The sequence below is a fragment of the Lodderomyces beijingensis genome (assembly GCF_963989305.1).
Source record: "Lodderomyces beijingensis strain CBS 14171 genome assembly, chromosome: 4".
Lineage (NCBI taxonomy): Eukaryota > Fungi > Ascomycota > Pichiomycetes > Serinales > Debaryomycetaceae > Lodderomyces > Lodderomyces beijingensis.
The window spans coordinates 35,842-55,926 of record NC_089973.1 but is presented as its reverse complement, the minus strand read 5'-3'; the positions used below and the strand labels follow the sequence as shown (position 1 = coordinate 55,926).

Here is a 20,085-nt window from a genome sequence, read left to right as displayed (position 1 = left end):
AACCCTTTTAAATATCTACTCAATGTATTTCTTGTTTATGAGGTACTCTATTATCTGCTCGGCAGCTTGCTCCACGGTCAAACCTGAGTGGTTTTCCACATGAATCTCTGCGTGCTCTGGCGCTTCATAAGGCGCACTTATACCAGTGAACTCCTTAATGATCCCCTCCCTGGCCTTTTTGTACAACCCCTTGGGGTCTCTTTGCTCAGCAACTTCAATTGGCACATCGACATACACCTCAACAAAGGGCAAGTTGTCCTTTTCGTGCAACTGCCTAGCTAACCGTCTATCTGCTCTGTAGGGGCTAATGAATGACGTCACGGTAACGCAGCACGAGTCGTTGAATAATTTCGCAACTTCGCTTATTCTTCTGATGTTTTCATTCCTATCGGCCTCGCTGAACCCCAAATCCTTGTTCAATCCGAATCGAACATTGTCACCGTCGAGCCTGTACGCGTTCAACCCTCTTGCTAAAATCGACTGTTCCAAAGCGCATGCTATGGTGGATTTACCACTCGCTGACAAACCAGTCAACCATACGGTTACACCTTGCTGTTTCCTCAACGCACTTCTCTCACTGTGCGTCAAGTTAGGATGCCATGTTATGTTGGAAGCCATGATAGCGATGCTGGAGTAAAAGTATACGTTGCTGGTGGAAAAATTTTGAGCTCAGTCGTTGCTAGATTTTGAAGTGCTAAGAGTGCCGAGATACCTTGTCAAGCTGGCTGCAATTTATCATTGCACGTGACTTCGACTTTGTCACTGATAATATTTTGCAGCAATCGGGTGTGAACGCGGCGGGACAGTGCGGTCTCCACATAGATGAGTTTGGGCTTGCTGATGCTGGGGAGTTCTAGATGCATGTGGACATTCACTTCATTGTTTTGCCCCCAGACCAGCACTATTAGGAGTGTATGGGATTGAGGATTGTATGGGATTGAGGAACTGTAAAGTCAAGAGTCCGTATATCTGGATGGTGTTTCATTTGGTAGCGCCATCGCAGTTGTAAATGGTGAAGGGAAAATTTTCAAACCTCGCCGATAGTCAACCAGGCTAGAACCCAGCTGACAGCGCCAAAGACAATGTACTACGAACTATTTGCTATAGCCCGTATCACGGATCCGTTGCATGTTACAAAGGAAGCCACCAAGATTGCCTCGACAGTTGGTAAGTTGATCTTGAACAACAGAGGCGTCATCAGGGACATAACGAGCTTAGGCGCAAGACCACTACCCAAGATAGTCTCCAGAGAACAAGAACGGCACTTTCAAGGATACAACTTCATCATCGGGTTTGATTCCTCGAGTAATGTGCAAGCGCAATTGTTGAGAACATTGCGAAAAGACCCGAGAATCCTAAGGGCCAGTATGAAGAAACACGACTTGACCAAGAGTTTGAATCCGGGGACATCTTTGGAACAGGCCCTTAGGTGAGGGAGCGAGTTTTGTACAGAGTGGGTGACGGTTGGCTTGAATATGGAAAAATGATGACAGTTCCATGACTTGCGTTTGTATAGCTACTCCTTACAATAGAAGCATTGAGTTGTCTAGGCAATCGACATTTTGCTTGTCGTGAAATTACCAAACGCGACACTTACTTCCTCCTTTGCTTGCCATCTCCACACTAGCATACGTTACACGGGTGACTTCAGTGCAGTTGTAAAAACAAACAAAGCAAGGGTGTGCCTTACTAGGCATAGCAGGTGCCTGTTTTCGAGGCATGCTGGTAGATGTAAGGTTTATTGTTCTTTGCTTGTGTATAATTCCAGTGTCCCGAGTTGTATGTGGATAAAACCAAAACAGATGAACTGTACACATTCTCACAGAAAAACCCTCTACAACAACCACCGTTAAAAAACCAAAAAAGAAAAAAATTCCTGGCCAAAGGTGGAACAGCGTTTATTTAGAAGAGGGAGAGGTTATCCACGATCTTGGGTCTATACTTTCTCTTTCAGAGCCAACTTGGTTTATTCAAGGGGGTAGAAATTTATTTTCACTGGCTGTTTGTTTTCAAATACCCTTGGCGGCACTACAACTGACAGTAGAACCTGAAGATATTGCCACGGCGTGCATGGTCTAAGAGGCAGTAGCGAGAGAACCAGACCAAATCAAAATCAAGCCTTTGTCTGTGCGTTGCATCGAAATCAAGAACTGCGTATTTTCTCCTGGTTTCAGTAGCATGGGACAGTCTGCAAACCATCGAGATAGTGATGAGATTACAGTAATCACTCAAACAGAACATCTACTAAGGAAACCAGTAACGACAGCATTGCCGTTGGCATTTAACAAGTCAAAGGCAAACACGAGTGTTGTTCCGGATAAACCGGCTAAACTGCAGACACCAACAACCAAAGTGATGCCAAGTGACAACTTTCATTTAGACACCCGTAAACAAGAATATGACGCATTGGAGCGACGATATGCAGACATGTTGTTGAAAGTGGAGGGAATTGGAGCAGAGAACCAGCTACTTGTTCACGAGCTCGAGCACAGGAAAGCTGACTTGGAAGCAGCTCAAAGGGAGATCCAAACCGTTGCAAGGGCCATGGGGGAGATGGAAGTGGAAAAAGAGTGTCTCAAAGATCTCATTAACCAGCAAGAAGAGTTTTACCAGAAAACTGTTGATTGTTTGCAAAAGAAAATCAACCAACTACAACATCAAAGTGAAGCAGTTGGCAACACACTACCACAGGTCAACACTGGTGACCACAGTAGGGACCTTTTGGAGGAGAAATACGACAAGCTTGTGCGAGACTACAAGGTGTTGCAAAACCAGTTTGAAGTGGAGAAAAACTCAAAGCTTGCTCTAATGGACCAAATTGAGTTTTTAAACCGCCAGTGTGAACGCTTGGCTAGCCAAGTGAGACCAAGTAGTGAAAAAACAGTTGCAGCATTGGACAGAGATATTGACGCTCTCAGTCATCACTCCAATTACTCATTGCTCAATTTTTCAGAAAAACACATTGACAGCAGCGAGGGCGAGTTGGATCTTCTTAATCATAGCATGCAGGAGGATCCCCACCACGACTCTTCCTGTCTCAAGGACACCTCCACGGGCTCAATCAAGGTGGCTCATGGCTTTCAGTTCCCGCCCGCGGAAACCGCCATTCTTCCTCCATCTCCAGACCCAGAGTCGAAAAACCGCAAACGCAGGTCCTTGCCCACGTGTTTGAAATCAAAACCAAAAGTGCCCGAGCCGACGGATTTTGTGCTATCTCCGTTCAAACTAGCACCAAGCAACTCGATTGAAGATGCCGGTGTGTTTGAGCAAATGGCCGATGCAACTGTCAAACGGTACTCATCAACAAAGCCAAACCACGTGCGATATAACAGTCACGATATAATACCCGTCAAAGTCGAGTTTGAAGAGCAAAATGGAACGAGGGTATCATCCATGCCTCAGGGCCAAAGCTCGAAACGGCACCTGCTGATATTCGATGTGATTGAGGAGTCTGTTGACGTTGACTCCAGCAAGTCGCGCCACCGAGAGGGGACCTTGTTTGCATTGAATGGATACATGAGACCCGAAACTGACACCGAGGGCAACAACCGCTTTTCATTCGACGACTCTGAACTGTCTTCCAAGAGATCCAGCTGTTTAAACTCGGACAGCCGCACAAGACAGGAGATTACAAAACTCAAATTCGAACTACAATCACTCAAGCTACATAATGAAAAGTTGCTCTCCTACATTGGCTTTGAGCTACAAAAGCAAAAAAAGAACATCAAGCGGTTGGCCAAGAAACAGTCGTTGACCTCATTACGGCAGAATGGCTACGAATACTCCGATGCCAAGTTGATCAAAGACTCGCGCGACTTGTTGATCAACAAGAAACGCGTGCTAAGGTCCGTTTCCATCAACACTGTCTTGCACAATGCCAGAGACGCAAATACGCCATTTTCGATGAGTCCCGTGGGGTTGATTTGCGATGCCAGTCACGTGCCCAACCCAGACGAGCAATACATTGGCAACTTTGACATATTCGAACTAGATGAAGACCAAGACAGCCCGCGTCAGCACGCGCAAAGTAATTTTGTCAACGACCGGATCGTCAAGAAATTTGCCTCTGAAGTGTTTGAGCGGTCCGAGTTGTATCCGCTAAGTGAGAACGAGAGCGACGCAGCAGAGTATGAGAACATGACCTGGCAGTTGAACGCGGCGGACGACGAAGCTGAAGAGCAGCAGCTGAGCGAATATGCATCGTCTTCTTCTGCGTCTTCCGAAGGGGAAGTTGGGATGTTGAACCAGATCAAGCATCTAGTGATGGGGGGAGCCAAGGAAGCGAAATCCAAGAGGAAATCAAAGAACAGGGACGCGCTCGTGGATGACAATTTAAAGTTCAAGTTTCTCACCATTGCGCTTGGGATTGTCATCATTGGGCTCAAGTTAACGCCTCAATCGCACAACCCAGCGGCAAAATAGGTGGGGGGTGAAGTTAAGGGTGGGTGGCCGTTGTTTTGGTAGTTTCGTCTTTTGTATTATGTAATGCGTTTAACTAAAGTGGTGGGAAATGATATCAGACGGGTCAGTGTTTTCAAACCTGCTGTAAAATATCTCGTTAAAGACGAAATGCCTATCCAGGAAACGGCTTTTGTCAGATGGAGCAAATGCAGAAACCTCCTTTCGATGCAATCGGTAAGGGGCATGGTGGTATGATGAAAGGTGCAGAAATCAGGCCACTCTTGTTTTGCGTGTATGCAGCACAGGAAAAACCAAGAGGAAAACGGACAGTATGCTGCAAAATTATAAAACAGCCACCAAGAGGTGGAGTAAAAGACGATAGCAATGCACTTCTCAGCGATGATAGCTGATGGGGACATATATACCATAAAGAAGAACATCAGAAGTATTGTATATTTCGAATTGTGGTGTGCTGGAATAGAAAAGTAGAACGCACTGGATATACTGGTCTTTACTGATAGGCCAATCTGCCCAACTCCATACATCGGAGTTATGCGCTTGCCAATTGTTGCAGCACCTCAAGGCCAATCACAGTATCGTCAAAAATTATATAACTACAGCAAGATGGCACTTCGGAACTATTTATATGCCAAACACGACGAAGCTAATGCTGCTATAAACACCAAGATCAACAAATCCACCCTGCTTAACCTGCAAGCTGCTGGCACAAGCGCACAAGTGGAGTCAAACGCAACTCCAGAGAAACCTATCCTTCCACCGACAAGACTCGTGTCCGAGATGAACACCGCCACGCAAAAGCTGCAAGAGATTGATCTTGTTGATTTTAAAATATCAAAATGCACCAGGCTGTGCAGCACCTGCAAATGCAAATTGGATCCCGTCAAGGGGCTGGAAAGCCAGCAGCCGATTAACGTTAAGCCTGGATTGAATGTCGAGCTTGCTCATGATGAGATTGATTTCACCAATTCGATATAATGCATGTCACTTTTTCAAATCACACATGTAGACGAAACCACTAGCAGTTGTTGACCTCTTAGATGATAACTTCCTACTCAGATAAAGTTGGATCGCTGTGGCTGCTCTGAATTTGGTCCACACTTGCACTTTCAGCAAGGTACTTTTCATCAAAGTACGACTCCTTGAATTTTTGAAACAATTTAAACGTGTTGGGATAGCTTTGCTGATGGTTGTGGAAGAACTTGTCGCCCGTAACAAATATGAACCTTTCGACATCTACGATTGTTGGCGGGCCGTTGCTTCTCGGCACGCGGTTGCTCACGTTTGCTGATTTAGGTGTCAACTGATTCATCTGGTGAGAGGAAACGCGTTGCGGTACTGAGACATTGTTATGTGCCATGGCCTGCGAGGAGCGGAGAGTTGACGTGTGGAGATCTTGTCCCTGCTGATGGCCCCTCCCTGACCTCTCAGTCTTTTCGAATTGGAGCTCCACACCGAACCCGTTTCTAGATAGATCAAGTTGAGCAGGATGTGCTGGGTGAGATGCGTTTGCAAGTTGCGAGTGGGCTCCCGACCCGTGCAAGTTTGACTTGTGATTTGATCTCTGATGATGGTGCGTTTCCTCATGATTGCACATGAAATCTGCATCCATATCCTGATCTGCATCCACACTGGGCGGTCTTGCCTGTCGAGTTTCTGCAGTCTCAGTAGTTTCAGTTTCGACTCGAAACATTGCCGCATGGTTGAACTCACTGGGAGTCATAGACTGGGTACTCGTATAAGAAACATCAATCGGACAGTCGGCCCCCTGATGTATCGATATTGAAGCGGGGGGTGATAATCCGTCGTGGCCGGATCCCGGCTCTTGTGACTTTTGGCTTACGCTAGTTCCTTGCCCCTGTGTATACTTGGAGACCCTCCCCCTTTCCTTGTTGACTTTGTTTGTCTTTATCCCGTGTCTCTTTCGAAACTGACTTAACCAGCCGTGACTAAAGCTGTGCAACCGCTTGGGGTCGTCTACTCCGTACTGTTGCGCATACCGCGCCCATTGTTCGCGAAGCACGGGCTCACTAATTGGACCGTTCCTTGCTAGTCGTTCCTGGACAAACTTGTCCATGGCCTTGTTGATGTCCTCGTATTTGAACGTTGCATTGCGCTTGGCGTTCTTGGACGATTTGAACTTGGCTTCGCTGTACCGCCTACGCAACTCTGGCTCGTTTTTCAACCATTCACTTAACGACGACGTTGAAATTGAGAGTTGCTCTTTAAACTTGTCGACGGTTTTCAACTGGGGACTATCGGATTGATGAAAGTAGTCGAGCACGTGTAATTTCTGCGCCAACGTCGCCCGCGGTAGTTTGGTCGACATTCTAATTTGTTTATTCCCTCGGCGTGGAGGAGGTAGACTAGAGATATTAACCTGGGAAAGCTGTGACCCAGACTTTTCTGCTTGACCCGCAACTGATATTATTTCAGGAGTGCGTGGCCGCCAGAGGTTAACGGAATTTTCCCGCAAAGACAGGGCTTTTGGCAGGTTTGGCGACTTTAGGTACACTTGAAATCAATTCCAACCAAGAAGAGCTGTTTCGTAACAAAAGAAAAAGAATATCAAATCCTGTAATAATACCTTTAAATATCTCCATTTAATGGGACCCAGCACCTCTACTGACTCTTTCCAAGACCGATTCGTATGCAACTTCTGAGAAATCAGTACCCTGGACATCGGCAGCAACACCGTTCAAGGCTCTTCTCAAGGAGTCCTTTGACGATGCGTAAACCATCTTGGCTCTCACTGGTGCGGTATCTGGCGACCAAGTGAAAAACACAATCTTGGATCTCTTTCCTTCGCCGCCGCCAATCTCGTACTCAAAATCGTAAACAGCGTATTTGCATTCGTTTTCAGGCAACTTTTCCAAGAACGAGTCGTACTCTGGATCTGTGGACGTCTCGTCAACCACAATCTCGGTTTTGGCGTCGTTTAAAGTGTAGATGATGAACTTGTACTTTTTGCCCAACTTCAATTCATTGAATGCTTTTAACGATTCATCTGCAACTTGGACACTGGATGGGACATGTTAGTATGCTTGTGGCATTTTTTTTTTTTGAAGCGAGTGGAGTCATTGGACATACCCTGATCTTGACTAGATAATGAAGGTTAGTATCCTATGCTAGCATGTGAATTTTAGAAATGACGTTGTAAGGGAGATGGTGGCAGTTGTAGTAGAGGGTTCACCAATTCGACTACAAGACATACCATGATTGATTCGGCTCTATGTAAATAAGTGTTTTGGAAGTGGTGGTTGTGCTAGTAAGAACTAGATTGTATATCCTGTGTTTAAACTTGCTGGTTTGGCTGAGTTTAGTTTTTTTTTTTTTTCTGTCGACGCAAGTGGATCCAATTTTGCATTTTCCTCAAGTATACCAGCACTGTTTGCCTGCTGGGCTACAACAGTGAATACAAGAAGGCAAAAAAAGATCTTTGTTGAACCGCCGATTCTTGTGTTACCTCAGTAGCGCTTTAGAGAAGTTGGTTTTCTCCATCTCGGGAAACGCTGGCAAAATAAAGTCAGAATCGCTCCTTTTTCATTGTAAGGTAACTGGGTGCAAAAAACTGAGGCAACCCTAAAAATAGAGAGTACATAGGACCCCAGGATTGATACTATCATGAGTCCATCGCTTGAGATTGATAGAAAGAAGCCAAAGTCCTGTACTTGTTGAGTTTATACCAAATCTTGTACGAATTTGCCTAAAAATTTGGACGAAAATAAAACAAAATCCCAAGATTGTAGAAATGATGTATCCCATTGAAATCAAGTCTCGAGGACCCACCAAAGGGCCAGAAAGTTGTATTATTGCAGAATCTGGTTGCAAGCAGCTGTGAACCTTCCGGATTGGTACATTCGGCAATTTGTCCGAGTGGTTTTAAGGAGTCGGGTGCAGGTTTCTACTCAGGTGGTAAGCTATTCCCGATGGGCTCTGCCCGCGTAGGTTCGAATCCTGCAATTGTCGCTTTTCCATTTTTTTTTTTGGCTGCTTTTTATCCCACTTGAGGCTGATATCTAGGTGTTTTTCTATAGTTGAACTTGAAGGTCAAAACAGTTGACATCATCTGCTCTGTATTGCACTTGGCCTCTGTTTTCCAGTTGCCCCTTGTCTCATTCTCAGTCATATCTCGAGGGTTTTTGCAAGGTTCCAGAGGGTGGATAATCACATCGCAGCGAGCGAGATTCTGCAATATATTTTCCACCACTGCTAATTGTTGATCCTTTCCACCCATGCAACTATGGAGGAAGAAGACCTATATGAGATACTAGAAATTGAATCAAATGCCACCGCCGTCGAGATCAAAAAGGCGTACCGAAAGCTTGCTTTGAAGTACCATCCGGATAAAGCGTCGGGGACGGAACGCGAGGAGGCGGAAGTTCAGTTTAAGAAGATCTCGTATGCGTATGAAATACTCATCGATGAAGAGAAACGATATCGGTACGACCAGTTTGGTAGTACAGATGCCAGCCAAACTTACGCTTCAAACCCCTTTGAGCAGTTTTACGGAGCGAGCTTCAACGAGTACAACGGCAACGATTTTCACGATTTTTTCAGCAACGGCCAAGCTCGACACAACGAGGCCAAAACGGAAGATGCAAAAATCAAGGTGGAGGTCACCCTCGAAGAGTTGTACATGGGAAAGACCGTGCGGACCACGTCAACCAGAAACGTCATCTGCACCAGCTGCAAAGGCAGTGGAGTCAGGTCGTCAAACGTGGTGAGCAAGACGTGTGGCATATGCAATGGCGAGGGCCACATTCGCAAAATCAAACGAGTGGCACCTGGTCTTGTCTCGCAACACTATGTTGACTGTGTCAAGTGTAGTGGGACAGGGAAAATACACAGAACCAAAGACAAATGCAAGCAGTGCGGCGGAGCCAGAGTCACTGAGGAGACTAAAATACTCGAGTTTGAAATACCAAAAGGGTCTCCCAATAACGGCGTGATTCGGAAAAAGGGCGAGAGCGACCAGTGCCCGGGAAAGATTGCCGGAGATGTGATACTAGAGTACGCTTGTAAGCAACATCAAACGTTTGAGCGCAAGGGGAATGACTTGTACGCCAGTTTCACATTGCCCCTCGCAGACGCGTTGACAGGATTCTCCAAGCAGGTGGTTATTCATTTGGATGGGAGAAGCATCAAGCTTTGCACGCCAGCGGGGAAAGTCATTAGACCTCATGACTTCATCAAGATTGCAGGAGAAGGAATGCCTCTTAGAGGAGGAGCGTCCTCGTGGCTTTCGGCCAAGTCCAATGGCGATTTATATCTCAAACCGGAAATTGAGTTCCCCAGGGATAATTGGTGCTTGGAGAGAGACGACATGATAAAAATCAGAAACGTCCTTCCAGTGTCAGCTGAAGCACAAATAGCTCCCGAAGCAAACGTCAATCTAATCACTGATTTTACAATTCTCCAACCTGCTGATTTACCATCATACGAAACGAGGCAAGAACACGAAGAGGGCTATAGAGAATACTCACCACAGTGTAGTCAACAATAATAGCATTGTAGATAGGATACCGCATTATTTAATCTAACAAGTTTTGCAAATCGGTATCGTTCAACCCGAGTTCCCCTTCTTCTTGCTGGTTTTCTTCTATATCCACCTCGATGGTCATCTCTCCTACATCTACCGCATCGCTATCAGTGTTGTTAGGAGTTGAGAAGCATTGCAACTCTGCTTCGTCAAATAGTCTGGGAACTGCACTAGGTGCTCTCTCTGGGACGGATTCGATCTCGTCGTTCCAATGTAGTTCAACCAATCTGTCGATGTCATTAACGCGCTGGCACTGTTTCACCGGGTCCATGTTGTTGGCAGCGGGACGGGCAAGATTTCGCGCATGAAGCGCGTCTGTCCTCAAAGTCGACCCGATTCTGCCGGCAGGACCCTTCTGTGGCAACTGAGGTTTAATCAAAGAGTCTGTCCATGGCTCATCGTCCAACCTCGACCGCTTGACAAGAGCTGTATTGTCTGATACTGGCTCTAGGTTTACTCTTTTGGAAACTCGATTGGGCAGTAGCAGCGATTGCTTCGCTTGCGAATCATCTTGATGGACCAACACCGACGAGGAAGATGAAGCAGCAGATGGTATTCCCAACGTTGAGTTTGATTTACTCAACTGGGGCGGATTGAATATGTTTGATCCAAGTGTTGATTTCGAGCGGTTGAATGCGACATTGGTGATGTTTTGGTTCTTACCACCCAACGGCACTCGTTTGTAGACTTGGGTGTTTGCGGTGTTGTTGTTTTCCTGCTTATTTCGTGACCTAATCACATTCCGGTTCTCGGAGTTGTCAAAGACTCTGTGAGACATGATGGTGGCTGAATGAAGGAGTAAGTGGTGAAAGAAACGCAGGTTGTAATCAAAGCTGTGACATTTGTTTTGATATTTCGTGCTGTAAACGCGCACCACCAAAACACACTACTACAACTGATATAGCATAGACAACACTATCTATCTTTCAGACTACACAACAAGCAAGTCATTGACTACTATCATATACAGCACCATTATGGTGAGGACACGTTCTAAACTGGTACACATATCGTCTTCTTCTGCAACAGTAGTGGTGGAAACCAACCATTGCACACACCACGGCCAAATGCTGCTCCCTGTTCTTCCCTTTCTCCCAAAGTTTACCGCGGAATTCAGCGGAAAAAAAGTGTCGTATGGCGATAGATACACTCATCACAAGCTAATTGGTGCCCTCCAAATAAGACTTTTACATTACAAACACCAGGGTAAAGAAAACCCGTCTTCCAATCTATCCTTTTTCCACGGCATACAACACCAGGGATTCGGGCGATTCAAGGCTATGCGACAGCATTCCTCTTCCAACCTCACCGATAATGGCATTTGAATCACAGTTTATAGCAGTCACTTCCACGTCCACCATTAAGGTGTCCTTTTGGATCTACTTGGTAGACTGGGTGCTAGCGTTGATCTTGGGTCTCGGGTTCATCTTCTACTTCCACAAGCTATTGGGTTTCCTATTTTCCCTACTATTCAAGTTGATACTCTGGACGGCGTATAAAACCAGGATCCGCGTGGACGCAATGAAAATCTCGCCGCTAGCCGGCAGGATATTCATCAAAAACCTCACCATCACAACTAGCGATGCAACTATTTCCATTTTGAACGTAACCTTGACCTGGAGGTACTGGCTCTTTAGGTTGACCAAGCTCTCGAACTACTACTGGGACACCGACTACGAAGTTGGCGGAGTCACGCAAAAGCAAAACGACGAGCTGCCGTCTCGGTTTGTTATGGTTGTGGATGGGTTGGAGATTTTCATCTACAACCGCACGGAGGCATTTGACAACATTGTTGAGATTTTGAAAACGGGTGACAACTCAGCAACAAAGGAGACGGAAAAATCGTTTGCATCGTCAACATCAACGTCTTCGGGTGAGAGCTCGGCTTCGCACCGGAACGACAAGGAAGGAGAGTCGATTGAGTTTGTCAGAAAGTCCAAAAGCAGGTCCTTGATGTTGTTTCTCTGGGTATTGCCCTTGGAGATTAGAGTCAAAAAGGGAGCCATTGTGTTGGGGAATGTCGTGACACCTTCTATTCTAGTGGCCTCGTTCAAATCTGCAAGGGGATCAATAGACGTGTCAAAAGCACCAAACTCACTAGACCCCTACAGACTACTCCACGATCTTCAGTTTTTGCAATTCCAGATCGCAATGAAGACAAATCTCGGATACGACAAGCATAGATACGACACTCACCCCAAAGACAAGTCCCAAAGGAGTCACGCAGACATGAAGAGGTATAAAGTATGGCGCAGATTCACTCGTGCCATGCAATGGGTGCGCAAGAGACTCGATCAGGGCCGCGAGGCTTCACGAGTCGACCTACCGCACAACCAATGGAGAGGCTTGAAACGGTACGTAGGCGAGTTTCAAGAACCAGAGGTGTTGTCGCCAATGAGCACAAACCAGGAACAGTATGCCAAGTACAGTTTGATCTTAGACTCCACCATGACACGATTCATCTACTATTATGACTCCCCCGGTGTGCAAACTGGTATTGACTCGGGGGAGGCGCCTGAATCAGGTCTCGAGATTGAGATCTCCCATGGGACTATACATTATGGACCATGGGCCGACCAACAGCGGGCACCCCTACAAGACATGTTGTTTCCTCCGCTAGCCAAAGATTCAACACCAAACTATGCAGGCGTGGCCTCAGAAGGGAGCAAGAAAAGAGAATACCAGGGTTTCAAGATTGCCGTTATTGTGCGGGACGACTTGGTCGTGCGGGTGCCCACTCGCGAACCGAGCAAAGACAATGACTACATCAGCCTGGGAGTGCCCAAGACCGGCCGGCCGTTTGGGTGGATCGAGTTGAAGCTCGGCGAAGGGTCCAACGTGGGTGTTTTCACTTCGTACGTCACCGACAAGGAGGACAAGTGGCCGAACCGGCTAAAGATGGTTTTCAACATGCCCGAAATGCGGACATCGGTGAATCACGATGTGTTGTTCTTGGCCGACTCCCACGAGATTAGCGCCGACATTGGCCTCCCGTTGCTGTGGAACGGGAAATGCACCTGGACATTTGACCAGGTCAGTTTGAATGCGAGGATGTTTTTGTTGCGAGAGCACCTTTTGCTATTTTCCGACCTATTCGCTGACTTTGCATCAGGCGAGCCGCTCCCGTACGAATACTTTAGACCATTTGTCTACAACATCCAGTGGAAGCTAATCAACTACGAGCTATATTTGAATGTCAACGACAACAACATCATAAACCACCCTTTGGACTTTAGCAACAACAAGTACCTCTCCTTTGAAGGCAAACAGATGGACTGTACTGTGGGAATCCCCATGTATGGCTCACTCACCAAAAAATCTACAGTTTCTTACCACGTCTCAACGCCAAAGTTCAACTTGAATTTGCATATACCGCCCTGGCACACAGTGAACGCATTCATGGCGAAAACGATTCTCGTTGGCAGCAGCGGTCATTTCGAGGTCTCGGGGGCCTACACGTTCTACAGCGGCGTCGAGATCAACACGTCCAACTGCGTGGAGATGAACTGCATTGGTGATGAAGTGTGCTTGATATTCTATGGGTTTGCCATCAGGTACTTGTTTACGATGCGAGAAAACTATTTCGGAGACCACATTCATTTCAAGACGTTTGAGGAGTTCAACAACCGAGGTGGAAGCACAGCCACAGAGGAGGACAAGGCACCGGCCAAGGACGAGAGTTACTGGGGGATGCTCAAAGTAGAAAACGATGTTGATGTGTTGTTTACTTTCCAGGTGAGAAACGGGTTGATCATCTTGCCTGAGCATTTGTACAGTTGCCGGTCCCATGTGGGATTGTATTTTGACATGTTGGACGTTGACCTTCGATTCACAAACTACTACATGGACATGCAAGCAGACTTTAGCCCGGTTTCAGGCACCGTGGTCCACGACTTTGATGAAAAAATGCCATTTGTAGATGTAGGAGAATACGCACAGAGCCATTTCGCGACTCGTGCCGACATGCACGTCGACGGATTCAGCGTCCACTCGCACAGAATGTTTGGCATACCTCCCACCGAGTTGACCTTTTGGTGTAAATGGGATTTTGCCAGCGGCGAGTGGGTGATTGATGGCGACCCCGGTATCATCAGGGCACTAAAAGCGGGGATTTCAAACTTCGGATCGGGGTTGCTGGACCATGAAAACGCGTTGGGTGAGTTGTTCCCACCTGCGTTTGATGCAGCCAACTTTTCATTTCGCTGCCCGAGATTTTTATTCAAGTTGAGACCCGACGTGCTGAGCCTATTGGAGTTCCAGATGGACGATTTATTGTTGTCGTACAATGACATGAGCAACAACCGGTACTCAAACAGACTATCGGTGTCGATCCCGGGCATCACAGCCAAGGCACTGACAACATGCCGCCACGGCGATATGAAGCTAGTGTTTTACCTTCAAACGTCGTTGACCTTGGTGAACATCTGTCAGAAAAAGGACATGATGGGCCGTCGAGCGATACAACAGCTTCACATGCGCAATAGCGATGCTCCTTTCCACCGCGCCCCCTTTTTGCTTTCCGAGGAGTACAGGGATAGGTTTTACGACGCAAACAAGGGGAGCTTCATGACCTCGTTGTCACTCCCACAAGTGGCCATCCCTTTGACGGAGTTTACTGCTGATGTGGTTCTTGAAAGCGGCAGTAGTAGTGTTTTGCACAGCAGTGTTGATGATGTCTGCCCGATTGGTGAGCAGACGTATCCCACAGTCGTTTATGACAGCGAGGACTTTACTCCTTCTTATGTGGTGGAACCAGACACTGAGTATGACAATATCATTGTGGAGCTTGGCGCACTCAAAGCCTACATTTGTCCCGAGGTTTTTTCGCTAGTGTTTGCCTTGATGACGAAGGTCATGGCGGATGTCAGCATGGAGTCGCTCATGGACCAGATCGAAGTCTCCACTATTGAGTCATTGAACGCAATGCAGAAGTTGTCCCAGTCGGTCAAGAACTTTCGCGTGGTGAACCACGAGTGTGTAGTGCACTTGTCGATGGATGTGGGTAGTGATGTTGCTAGTATGCAAAGAGGAGGCGCAGCAAAAAGGCTAGAATTGGTGTTGTCCAATTTCTCCGCCGCAGTCTCCCAAAAGGCCTTCTTGGCGGGAGAGGATGTGGATGATGCACAGTCTGAGGAGTTGTCGCTTGCAGTCCACGTTGAGTGTGTTTCTGTGACATCTCTCGGGGAAGAGGGTAAGAACCTGGCAATAGTGGCGGAAGCTAGGGACCTAGAGTTGTGGGCTGACGTGAGAGACGGCAGTATCGTGGGCTCCGCTGATGTCAACTATTTGAGTTTCGAAGTTGACATGGCTGAAATCAGCAATCAAATTCAGTCTTGTCAGGCTGTACTTCAATCCATCAACCCTGCTTTGACGATTCTCGACACTATCGAAAAGAACAGCTTCTTGCAGGCAAAGCTTATCCACGAGTTGACGTTGGCCTCTGTTGAACATGCAATCGATCACGACCCCGATGTCCTCACGCGACCGGCGTACATATTGCGATCCAAGAAGGACCACATGCGGAACTCCGACGGCTGGAAGATCGTGGCAAAGTTGCGACACACCCTTCGGAGCTTGCCGAGTAGTTGGTTGCACAACGCGATGGAGAACTTGCGCGACAAGGGCCTCTCGCTAAACGCGCTTGAAGAGGTGTGGGTGTATTTTTCCAACTGGAGAGCGTGGGAGTCGAACCCGCAGCAGCGGCGGCAGATGTTGGAAGGAATATTCAAGGGAGCCGGGAAAAGCACGCCTTTGCAGGTTGACTTTGTCACATCCATACACAGAGTCTCGGTCCATTGCGCAAGCCTTGAGGAGCCAGCATACTTTCGGTTGCGCGACATCTACTGCACGGGGACTCTGCTGCCACCTCAGGGTGATGTAAAGAAAGGTATCAACGCAGCGTTGAGCGTGGGTTCTTATGAGGGGAAAATCACAAACACGTTTCTCCAGTCATTGTCGAGACTCAACCTTGGTGATCTCGCCACAAAATCACATCATTCGAATCAGGGAGCCAAGGAGCAAAGTCATATACAAGTCACGGTAAAAGTTGATCATTTCGACCAATCAGTTGAGCTTTTAAACGCTGCAGGTACTTTCAGCGTGAGGAACTGCTTGACAATGTTCCACAAGGATGACTCGGAATCACGGTTGCAAGTTGTGTCGAATATTGAAATGCTAGAGGTGGCACTACATGCCATGAAAGAGCAAATGCTTACGCAAAGCTGTTACAAGTCAAACGTGGTGTTTGTGAAACTAGGGTCGCTGATGCAGGTGAACGTGGAGACAGAGGGAACAAGAACCAGCTTGGTCAGTCGCCGTGATCGAATTATGCAAGTGTTGCAAGTACTCATGGCGGAAGACGTCCCGTTTGTAAAAGGGTTGGCATCAAAGGACTCAGGATCTCCAAAGTCGTCGCCGCCTGCAAAGCCTTTATTTTTGAGCTGCACTGCCAAGGCCAAGGAAATCGTCTGGAAGATAGACTTGCTTGACCCGCTCCACTTTGCAGGTGCCCTCACGGGATTTGCGATTAGCACCACTATGAAAGATGGCCGTGTCTCTACTCGAGTTGAGTTCCAGCGACTCAAGAGCAACTTCTGCATCGACCGCCACAGTGTACTCGAACTCCATTCCACCGAGCTTGTAAGCTTGTGCGGTGTTGAAAGTGCTGAAGATTTGATGTTGCTCTCGTCGGAACTCTCCATCGGATACTTGAAGCTCCGATTTGCAGATGTCACTCGGATAATGAGATTTGTGTCATTTCAGATGCCCAAATTGCAAGAAAAGCTTGCCAAATTACACTCCTTGCTTTCCGATGGCAAGGGAGCCCGCCATGAAAACAAGACAAACCATCTATTCAGGCTCAAGTTCAAGGGAGAGTACTTGGAGTTGGCAGCTGTTTTCAACAAGGCAAGCTTGGGGTTCAGCGTCGAGGGCACCAGCTTCAACGTTTGCAACATTTCCGTAGTCCAGGAGTTGGAAAACTTGCCCATCGCCAAGGAAGTGCCTGCTTACGGGGACGTTGTGATACCAGCGTCCCGAGTGAGCTTGGTGGGAAAGAATATCCCGTTGGCATTGTCAAACATCATTGCTCTAAACTTGGCTGTGCGGTTGTTCAATGACACGGACTCCAGAAACACACGCCAGAGCTTGCAGATTGAGTCGGAGTTTTGCCGTGTTGCCTTGTCTGAATCTATTGTGATTGCGTCCATCAAGATACTAGACGATATATTGCCAATGCTTCCAAAACAAGCAAAAACTTCACCAAAGCCCAGACAGGATCAAGTTCGCAACAGCGTCGAGATGGCCATCTACTCCCGATTTTCCGCTTTTCAATTCCTTTCCTACAACTTTTGCATGGGCTGGCTTTTCAACGACCGGTCAAAGGACTGCCCCGGGGTCATTATCGGCGCAGAAAAGTTTTTTGCAGCCACCGAGGAAAGCTTGGGCAAGTTCACCTTGATGGGGGCGTACATCTCCTTAGCACATGGAGGCACGGCCAATGACTTCTACAGCACACGGTCTGAAAGAACCAGTTTGAATAGAGCCTTTTTGCCCAACTTGCAGATGATCTACATGATAGAGAAGCAGGATAAAAAGTCCAAGCATTTGCGGTTGTCGCTCAATGGAGACGAGATAGATGTGCAGTTTGTGTCGACATCGATTGGCACCTTTGTTGAGAAATCTGCGAGCTCCGCATCGCGAATCCAGAAGTATATGGAGAGAAAGTCGTGGTTATTCGACGACAAGGCGTCCGAGCCCAAGCCGGCGCGACCGTCATCAGACTTCAAAATCCCATTCCAATCGGTCGAGTTTGTCTCGACATTTGCAGGCTCCAATGTGTTGATATCAAGAATGGAGGACGAGGATCTTGGGGAGAAAAAGTCGTTGTTTTTGCATGCTCCTGCCATCAAGACCATCTTCAAGTTTTCTGAATGTTTAAACGGCAAGAAAAAGCTTAGTGGGGAGTTGGTGACCTCTTCTTCCGAAAACACATTATTTCCACAGTGTGTGCCGGTGCTCGTGGACATCATCTCCAGCATCAAGGAGTCGATGCACAAACCTGAATCTGGCAAGGACAAGGAGCTGACTAGCAAGGCTTCGAACGAGGTGAGCCGCAGCGATGGCTTTGTTTTGGACGACTTTGCGTTTGACATAGCGATAAGGATCGAGAGGCAGCAGCTTACACTCAGCTGTGAGCCCACCGCGAAGGTTGCGGCAGTTGTTGGACTTGAAGGGATCCTAGTGCAGATTGGCTCCAACGACCTGAAGGGGAAATCGCTCCACTTTTCAGTGCTCATGGACGGTGTTGCCGCATCGCTTCAGCACGTCTACTCGAGAGACATCAGCGCGTCGTTGAAAATGGAGAGAATCTTGCTCCTGAGTGTGCTCGAGTTTGGTCGAGCTGGGGGGATGTTCTCCACCGGTTGCGTGACCAACGCAGATGCGTACGTCAACGTGAAGCAGTACCAAGATGTGGACTTGTTCAAAGACATCTGGTTTCCAAAGCACTTATACGACCATCACCACGACGATGAGAGTCACCACCCGGGAGGCCATGCTGCAACAGCTTCGACTTCCTCGGAGTTGGCGCAGAACAAAAACATTGCTATGAAGTTTCGAGAGGTGTCGACAACTTATGCATTTCCCTGGGTCGTGGTCTTTGTAACAAACAAGGTCAACGTTGAAGTCGACTTTGGCCAAGCGTTGGGCATCTTCAGACTCGTCATCGGCAACTTCTGGGCCGTTTCCAAGAAATCCCAGGACTGGTCGCAGGACTTGAAGACGGGCATCAACGAGATCGATCTCTCCGCTGAGGGCAGGTTGGGCGGGTCCTTGCTTGTGCGCAACGTGAATTTGCACACCGCTATCAAATGGAACATTGGCGGAGCAGAGACCTTGGACGTTCCCTTGGTGTTGATCTCGGCGGGTATTGCCGAGTTGCTGCTCAAGATGTCCTTTGACTACCATGTGATTGCCATTGCCTACCTCGACGGCTTTTCAATGGACATCTACAATAAAAAGAATGAAATCGCCCTCACCAAGGACCACTTGATATTTGTCAGCAAGTTCAAAGCGCTCGAGATATACTTGACCTCGTTGACGGCGTCGAACTTTATGGACATTGGCAATACCATTTCACGCATGAACCAGGACAACAAAAGTTCCTACAAGGAGATCCTCAGAGACTCCTCGCGAGGCAAGTCGATAAGCCAAAGGATGCCGTCGAGGTCGTTTCTGAAGCACTCCCTCTTGAAAACGGTAAAGAAGCTAGACACGCAGATATTGGTGTCCATCGGTCATTTGCTTGTGCACGTGTACCCATCGTCCATGGACAACACCAAGGTTCTCGTTCTCAAGTTGGACGAATCGCGGGCAAAGTTCCAACAAAATGAGTACGGCTACGGAATCTCAAATGACTTGGACTTGAAGTTTAACGATCTAACAGTTTCGCTCTCGAGTATGCCTCCGCCACCAGAGACGTTTATCGAAACGTGCACTGTTGCTGAGTTTGTTTCTTTTGCCAAGCAGGCAAAGGGCGGCACGATATTTGTGTTTCCCTCGTTTAAGATCTCCATGCGGACATTTGAAAAGGGCCAAAGCAACGTTATCGAGTACTTGTTCCAGTCTTCCTTTGGAGGCACAGTTGCAGTGCGGTGGAACTTGGGTTCAGTCAACTTTATCCGCGAAATGTACAACATTCATTCGAGTGCACTTTCCACCAGGATTGAGTACAAGCAGAATATACAGAAAAAGTTTGACTCGCCAGTCAAAGAGGAACCGCCGGCGTTGTCAACGCTTAAACAGCAATTGGGCGAGGGGGACTCAACAAAGGAAATAGACAATGCCATCAAGGAGACGATGGAAAAGGTTGAGATCCAGTCTAAATACAGATACTCGCCTCTTGCGCCGCCAATAATAGAAGCACCCCAGCTCAAAGAGTTGGGCAATGCCACACCGCCGTTGGAGTGGTTTGGACTAAACAGAGACAAGTTCCCCAACTTTACCCATGAGTTGGTTATTGTCAACCTCCAGAGATTGGTCCATGAGGTGGAAACGCAGTACTCGAAAATGTTGGGCAAAATGTAAAAAAAAAAATGAGGTCTTTTTATTCCATCTATTTCGTA

At 47.4% G+C, this 20,085-nt stretch overlaps 9 protein-coding genes across 9 annotated transcripts; 5 read left to right on the top strand and 4 right to left on the bottom strand. All coding sequences in view use genetic code 12, as the record gives it.

The window, feature by feature from the left end:
- Window positions 1-15: 15 nt before the first annotated feature.
- LODBEIA_P31060 (uncharacterized protein) lies at window positions 16-618 on the bottom strand (the record flags this gene model as incomplete). The annotated part of the gene is made up of 1 exon (XM_066973180.1): window positions 16-618. The coding sequence occupies one exon, from the start codon at window positions 616-618 to the stop codon at window positions 16-18; it is 603 nt and encodes a 200-aa protein (XP_066830044.1).
- A 464-nt stretch (window positions 619-1,082) lies between these two features.
- On the top strand, window positions 1,083-1,433 carry LODBEIA_P31050 (mitochondrial 37S ribosomal protein bS6m; the record flags this gene model as incomplete). The annotated part of the gene is made up of 1 exon (XM_066973179.1): window positions 1,083-1,433. One exon carries the CDS (start codon window positions 1,083-1,085, stop codon window positions 1,431-1,433), a length of 351 nt encoding a protein of 116 aa, XP_066830043.1.
- A 745-nt stretch (window positions 1,434-2,178) lies between these two features.
- On the top strand, window positions 2,179-4,422 carry LODBEIA_P31040 (uncharacterized protein; the record flags this gene model as incomplete). Its single annotated transcript, XM_066973178.1, has 1 exon — window positions 2,179-4,422. One exon carries the CDS (start codon window positions 2,179-2,181, stop codon window positions 4,420-4,422), a length of 2,244 nt encoding a protein of 747 aa, XP_066830042.1.
- Window positions 4,423-5,025: 603 nt separating this feature from the next.
- On the top strand, window positions 5,026-5,397 carry LODBEIA_P31030 (uncharacterized protein; the record flags this gene model as incomplete). The annotated part of the gene is made up of 1 exon (XM_066973177.1): window positions 5,026-5,397. One exon carries the CDS (start codon window positions 5,026-5,028, stop codon window positions 5,395-5,397), a length of 372 nt encoding a protein of 123 aa, XP_066830041.1.
- A 73-nt stretch (window positions 5,398-5,470) lies between these two features.
- On the bottom strand, window positions 5,471-6,748 carry LODBEIA_P31020 (uncharacterized protein; the record flags this gene model as incomplete). Its single annotated transcript, XM_066973176.1, has 1 exon — window positions 5,471-6,748. The coding sequence occupies one exon, from the start codon at window positions 6,746-6,748 to the stop codon at window positions 5,471-5,473; it is 1,278 nt and encodes a 425-aa protein (XP_066830040.1).
- Window positions 6,749-7,022: 274 nt separating this feature from the next.
- LODBEIA_P31010 (uncharacterized protein) lies at window positions 7,023-7,636 on the bottom strand (the record flags this gene model as incomplete). The annotated part of the gene is made up of 2 exons (XM_066973175.1): window positions 7,023-7,432; window positions 7,630-7,636. The coding sequence occupies 2 exons, from the start codon at window positions 7,634-7,636 to the stop codon at window positions 7,023-7,025; spliced, it is 417 nt and encodes a 138-aa protein (XP_066830039.1).
- A 1,026-nt stretch (window positions 7,637-8,662) lies between these two features.
- LODBEIA_P31000 (uncharacterized protein) lies at window positions 8,663-9,925 on the top strand (the record flags this gene model as incomplete). The annotated part of the gene is made up of 1 exon (XM_066973174.1): window positions 8,663-9,925. One exon carries the CDS (start codon window positions 8,663-8,665, stop codon window positions 9,923-9,925), a length of 1,263 nt encoding a protein of 420 aa, XP_066830038.1.
- A 28-nt stretch (window positions 9,926-9,953) lies between these two features.
- On the bottom strand, window positions 9,954-10,739 carry LODBEIA_P30990 (uncharacterized protein; the record flags this gene model as incomplete). Its single annotated transcript, XM_066973171.1, has 1 exon — window positions 9,954-10,739. The coding sequence occupies one exon, from the start codon at window positions 10,737-10,739 to the stop codon at window positions 9,954-9,956; it is 786 nt and encodes a 261-aa protein (XP_066830037.1).
- A 536-nt stretch (window positions 10,740-11,275) lies between these two features.
- LODBEIA_P30980 (uncharacterized protein) lies at window positions 11,276-20,047 on the top strand (the record flags this gene model as incomplete). Its single annotated transcript, XM_066973170.1, has 1 exon — window positions 11,276-20,047. The coding sequence occupies one exon, from the start codon at window positions 11,276-11,278 to the stop codon at window positions 20,045-20,047; it is 8,772 nt and encodes a 2,923-aa protein (XP_066830036.1).
- Between the last annotated feature and the right edge of the window lie 38 nt (window positions 20,048-20,085).